This window comes from Enhydra lutris, unplaced genomic scaffold, assembly GCF_002288905.1.
Source record: "Enhydra lutris kenyoni isolate GAN:26980312 unplaced genomic scaffold, ASM228890v2 scaffoldscaffold51, whole genome shotgun sequence".
Taxonomy (NCBI): Eukaryota; Metazoa; Chordata; class Mammalia; order Carnivora; family Mustelidae; genus Enhydra; species Enhydra lutris.
Genome location: NW_019154135.1, coordinates 11,824,137 through 11,830,096, shown reverse-complemented (window position 1 = coordinate 11,830,096; position 5,960 = coordinate 11,824,137). Strand labels below are relative to the sequence as shown.

General features: G+C 42.2%; 1 protein-coding gene across 1 annotated transcript in view; it reads left to right on the top strand.

Moving 5' to 3' along the window:
• Nucleotides 1-5,020: 5,020 nt before the first annotated feature.
• Nucleotides 5,021-5,960, top strand: part of LOC111157011 (ATP binding cassette subfamily A member 13) — a 326,661-nt gene continuing 325,721 nt past the window's right edge. Inside the window, exons 1-2 of the mRNA XM_022518213.1 lie at nucleotides 5,021-5,035; nucleotides 5,231-5,324. Coding sequence (XP_022373921.1) covers nucleotides 5,021-5,035; nucleotides 5,231-5,324 — 109 coding nt within the window. The remainder of the gene's footprint in view (nucleotides 5,036-5,230; nucleotides 5,325-5,960) is intronic.

Below are 5,960 nucleotides of genomic sequence, written 5' to 3'. Positions count from 1 at the left end.
TTAGCAGGGATGGGATGAGAAATGTCAGACAAGGGGCGCCTGGGTGGCTCAATGGGTTAAAGACTCTGCCTTCAGCTCTGGTCATGATCTCAGTGTCCTGGGATCGAGCCCCGTATCAGGCTCTCTGCTCAGTGGGGAGCCCGCTTCTTCCTCTCTCTCTCTGCCTGCCTCTCTGCCTACTTGTGATCGTTCTTTCTCTGTCAATTAAATAAATAAAATCTTAAAAAAAAAAAAAAAGAAAAAGAAATGCCAGACAAGACTCCAGGATGATGAGGACAGACGAGACGAAGAGCGTGATGCGAAGCTGTGATGGGCGAGAGCGGACCTCCTCTGCAAGCTTCCAGAGAAACAGTCTCATGAAAGGCAGTGATTCACGAGCTCACAATGGGCAGTGACACAGCAGAACCCGCTGTTCAGAGACTTTGCTTCTGAGCGGAGTTATTTCAAATTCCAAACAATGGGAGGTTTTTCCCACCTGGGCTTTTCTGAGCAGCTGGGGATGGGCTTGTAAATAGAGACCCGAGATACAGTTTTTTGAAGTTTAACCGGGGTTCTGTTTTATTTCAAGATCGCCAAGAAACTTCTCAAGTATACGATGTGGAGTTTAATTTTTTTTGACAATGTTATTTCCATTTGAAACTGGAGATCCCCCTTTGACTTGAGGGTGGGACGGGTAAATAGCTTCATGGCTGCTTACCGCCTATTTTAATTCGTCTGTGACAAGGCCCCTTAAATGATGGTGGTCTTTCCATGTAGGAGGAAGAAAATCCAGATGCTAGGAATGAAAAGATTGATACATGGATTGCATCAGATATTTTGATAATAAAAAGGCAAATAAGACACTGGAGAAAATATTTGCAATACTTTAAGCCAACAAAGGACCAATTAAGGAATTCTTCAATTCAAAAAAAGAAGAAGCAATGATGTACAAATGAGTTAAAAAAAAAAAAAGACGGGTGCCTGGTGGCTCAGTCAGTTAAGCGTCTAACTTTGGTTCAGGTCATGATCCCAGGGTGCTGGGATCGAGCCCCAAATCGGCTCCCTGCTCAGTGGAGAGCCTGCTTCTCCCTCTCCCTCTGTCGCTCCCCCTGCTTGTGTTCTCTCTCTGCCAAATACATAAATAACATCTTTTAAAAAAAAAGACAGAAAGAAAAAAAATACATTGAGTGGGCTCTGAAACAGTAAGACTCCCTCTTTAGTGTTAGACCAAGTATCCTCAACTTCTTGAACTGTATAGAGTCCTATTCGTGCGTTACTGACTGTCTAGCCTGTGTCTGACTGTAAACTTTTGTTTTATATATATGTATATGAATATAATAGAAACATGGATACAGGGAAGAATGGGGATTAATGGACAAGGAATCATTATATACTAATCTATGAAATGCTTGACCTAAATACTTAAAGAAAAATTCTTTTTGCGTCTCAGTTTGATAAAACATGGACAGACATTTAAAAACCCGTTAATCTCGGGTGCTACTGAGTGTGGGATCAGAGGAAAGGTGGCTGGTTTAGCTTTTACTGAGTGCATGTTGGTTGTGGCTATGCAAATTAAACATCATACACACTTCGACTCAGTGATCTCACTTGGTAGTGGTACTCCATAAATATACTTACAGAAGTCAGCCAAACGTGTGCAGAAAACTCATGACAGTGATGTCCCCAAACAGAAGACCTTGTAAGTTTCCATAATTAGGTGGTAGGTTGAATAAGTTGAATTCTACAGTTGATTATTGGGCACTTTTTAAAAACAATGAGGGGGGGACACCTGGGTGGCTCAGTCAGTTAAGTGCCTTGACTTGGGTCGTGATCCTGAGGTCCTGGGATTGAGCCCTGAGTCAGGCTCCCTGCTCAGTGGGGAGCCTGCTTCTCCCTCTGCCTGCTGCTCCCTCCATTTGTGCACACACTTTCTCTCTCTGACAAATAAATAAATAAAATCTTAAAAAAAAATGAGTAAAGTAAAAATAATGAGATAGATCTATAAGGGCTGATATGAAAAATCGTTTTCAAAAACATTACCTATGCTTATGCATTTTTTAAGATGCATTTATTTATTTGAGAGGGAGAGCATGCAAGGGGGAGGGGCAGAGGGAGATGGAGAGAGAATCCCAAGCAGGCTCTGCACTGAGTGTGGAGCCTGACGTGGGGCTCGATCCCACCACCCCGCGATCACCACCTGAGCCAAAACCAAGAGCTGGATGGTTAGCTGACCGCACCCCCCAGGTGCCCTGCTGATATAGGTTTTTAAAAAAGAATTCAGGAAACTGTTCAGAGAATTTATCCTTTGGGAGAATGGTTGTATTCTTTCTGTACTTTTTGAATTTCCTAACCAAGCATGTATGTAATTATGTATAACATCAGAAGTTGTTATAGGGCTGTTGGGTCCAAACCATTTTCTGTTTTCTTTCTACCTCTCTGTCTAAAAAAAATGGCTTTCATATGTCATTAAAAAAATTTTAAACCTCCCCAAAATTCATTATGTATTTATCCTTCTTAATGCTCTCCAGTCATTGTTGAATTTGGGGACGTTTTCTGCTTTGCACACCTGTATTCAGCCAGAGTTAATCAGGAAATCCTCCCCCACCACAGCTCTACTCCCAGACTTCAGGAAAGGATTATTTGTTAACAGAGAATGAATAAGGCGACCTTAACGATCTGGGGGCTTCTGAATGCTCTTGACCTCTCTTCTGGCGTAATTACCATCCTTTGAGTCAGAGGGTGGCCTCCTGCAGATGATTTCCCTGTTCTCAGGACTATGATACTGAAATCAGTAATTGGTCAGAAACTTTGCGTAATGACACACTTTCTGGCATGAGGAGTATTACTTCAGGAACTGTTTCAAAGATGATGATTTCTTTTCTTCTTTTTCATTTATTTATTTTTTATTTTAAAGATTTTATTTATTTATTTGAGAGAGTGATAGAGAGGGAGCGCAAGTAGCGGGGAGGGGCAGAGGGATCGGGAGAAGCAGACTCTGAGCAGAGAGCCCGATGTGGGACTCGATCCCAGGACATTGGGATCATGACCTGAGCCAAAAGCAAACGCTTAACTGACTGAGCCACCCAGTGGGTCCCTCTTTTTTTCTTTAATTACAGTAGGGATTGAAACCTTTTCCACCTGTGTTTTGTCTTAATGGCTTCTGGCCTCACACACCCAACCTGGATGCAATTAGAGGTTGTTTCCTTGGAGGGAGGAATTGGGACAGGCTGTTCGGAGAGCAAAGGAACCGAAGAGATGAGAAGTTCATTTTGGCTCAAAGCGTTATAGCTTCATGTTTTTTTTTTTAATTATTTTTTGTTTTTTATTTTTTTTTAAATTTTATTTTTTGTAAACATATAATATATTTTTATCCCCAGGGGTACAGGTCTGTGAATCGCCAGGTTTACACACTTCACAGCACTCACCATAGCACATAGCTTCATGTTTGAAATGACCCTCTTTACTGTTCGACTGAGCATCCTTAACCTCCTAACCTGCAGATGTTAAGTTTTTGTTCATGCATTATTGGATGCCTCACCTGTTTTGTGTCTGGTTATACACTTCTGTGTTTGTGGAAGGACAGGAGAGGAAGTCTGCAGGAGAACATTATCCAGCATAAAATCAAAGGAAGAATGATGACAGTCAGAATAATCTGGTGATAATTGAGGATCTTCTCTCTCTTTTTAAAAAAGACTTTATTTATTTATTTGAAAGAGAGAGAGAGAATGAGAGGAGAGAGGTCAGCGAGAAAAGCAGGCTCCCTGCCGAGCAGGGAGTCCGACACGGGACTCGATCCCAGGACTCCAGGATCATGACCTGAGCCGAAGGCAGTCGCTTAACCAATTGAGCCACCCGGGCACCCCGAGGAATTTTCTCTTAATTAGTTTTTCACTGGGTTATACCTTGGATGTTTCTTTCTTAAATAAATTCCATGTATCAATGGCTAGTCCTTGTGTGGATTTTTTTTTTTCTTTTAAGATTCAAGGCTATGCAAATTATTGCAATCCTTATCTGTAGCTCCTTTTTAAAAAAAGATTTTATTTATTTATTGGACAGAGAGAGAGTACAAGCAGGGGGAGTGGCAGGCGGTGGGAGAGGGAGAAGCAGGCTTTTCTCTGAGCAGGGAGCCCAACACGGAACTCAATCCCAGGACCCTGGGATCATGACCTGAGCCAAAGGCAGATGCCCAACTGACTGAGCCACCCAGGTGGCCCCTTATCTATAGCTCTTTTGTTATCTATGTGAAAAGATTTGACTCCAATAATCTGAATTTTACGAATTTGTTCCAATCTCGAGAAAATGATTCAAAAGAAAAATTACTGATAAAAAAATATTTGCTGGTGGGAGAATGTGACTTACAGTATACCCATTTGGTAAGAAGGTTATGCAACCAGTAAGATGTTAGTTATGAACCTTGTGTGGCAACACTAGAAAACACTCAGAAGGGGCACCTGAGTGGCACAGTAGGTTGATGTCTGACTCTTAATTTCAGCTCAGGTCATGATCTCGGGGTCATGAGATTGAGTCCCGTGCTGGGCTCCCTGCTCAGGGGGGAGTCTGCTTCTCCCTCTCCTGCTGCTCCTCCCTCTGCTTGAGCTCTCTCTCTCTCTTTCAAATAAATAAATGAATAAGAATCTTACAAAAAATCAAAGGAAAATACTCATAAAAGAAAGTGTGTGTGCCACCGCCATCTCTGGGAAAATGTCTATTTGGATGGAAAAGTCAGGCATGTTCAAGAAATTAGAAAAATGTTGGGTACTTCAGTGGCTCCGTCAGTTGTGTGTCTGATTCTTGATCTCAGTTCAGGTCTTGATCTCAGGGTTGTGAGCTCAAGCCCCATGTTGGGCCCAGCGTGGAGCCCACTTAAAAAAAAAAAAAAAGGAAAGAAAAAAAGTTAATTTGTTGGAATGTGAGTAGTATGAATGAAGTTACTTATTTAATTTCTTTAATGCCATGAGGTCTTGTCATAAATAGGAATGTAGGGAAAGAAGAAAGACGTGGAAGACGTGCCTTTTGGGAGAACTATAAGGAGGTAACTGTCATGGGTCTGGATGTGGTGACGAATGAACTGGGCCCCTTCTGCGGGCTCTCAAATGACTGTTCTCAGAGATGCACCATTGGGATGACGATGGCCTCCTTTAAAGGAGGCCTTACCTGGCCAGCGTGCCATCCTGCAGGAGAGGGGGATACTGCCATAATTTGCAATTTACTCAAGCTCTGACTTTTTTTTTTTTTTTAACATCTTCTGCAGGTCCTTTCTCTTGCTGAATTCTTTTGGCCATGTATCCTGTTCATGATTCTGACAGTGCTACGCTTTCAAGAACCTCCCAGACACAGAGACAACTGTAAGTTTCACATTTGCTGTGCTTTTTGAACTACGGAGCTCTGGAGAAAAGAAGTGCAGCTCTCTTTCTCTGTTCTTTATAGACTCTGATTTCTGAGTGGAATGAGTGAATAATCATTGTAATGTCATAATAGCTGTATTTCTGGGGTCATGCCAGTTTACCGTCATTTTATATATTTTTTCTTTTAAGAATGAAATTCACACACATCTGCTTCATCTAGCAGAGAGATTTATTCCTCTAATTAAACTGCCTTTTGGGGCATAGGTTTCTATGCTATCATGAACATGCAAAGAGTAGAAGAAGACATAAAAGTGGGAGATACAGGGGTGCCTGTGTGGCTCAGTCAGTTTGTGTCTTGTCTTCAGCTCAGGTTGTGATCCTGGAGTCCTGGGTTCGAGCCCTACATTGGGCTCCCTGCTTGGTGGGGAATCTGCTTCTCCCTATGTCCCTCCCCCTGCTCGTGCTCTCTCTCCCTCTCAAACAAATAAAATCTTTTTTAAAAGTGGGAGATACGTTTCATAGTTTGCCAGCATGATACTGATGGCAATGGTGGTTTTATGGAGGTGGGGATGATAGTGATGACGAAGATGATGGAGATGATGGAGATGATGATGATACTGGTGATGATGGTGATGG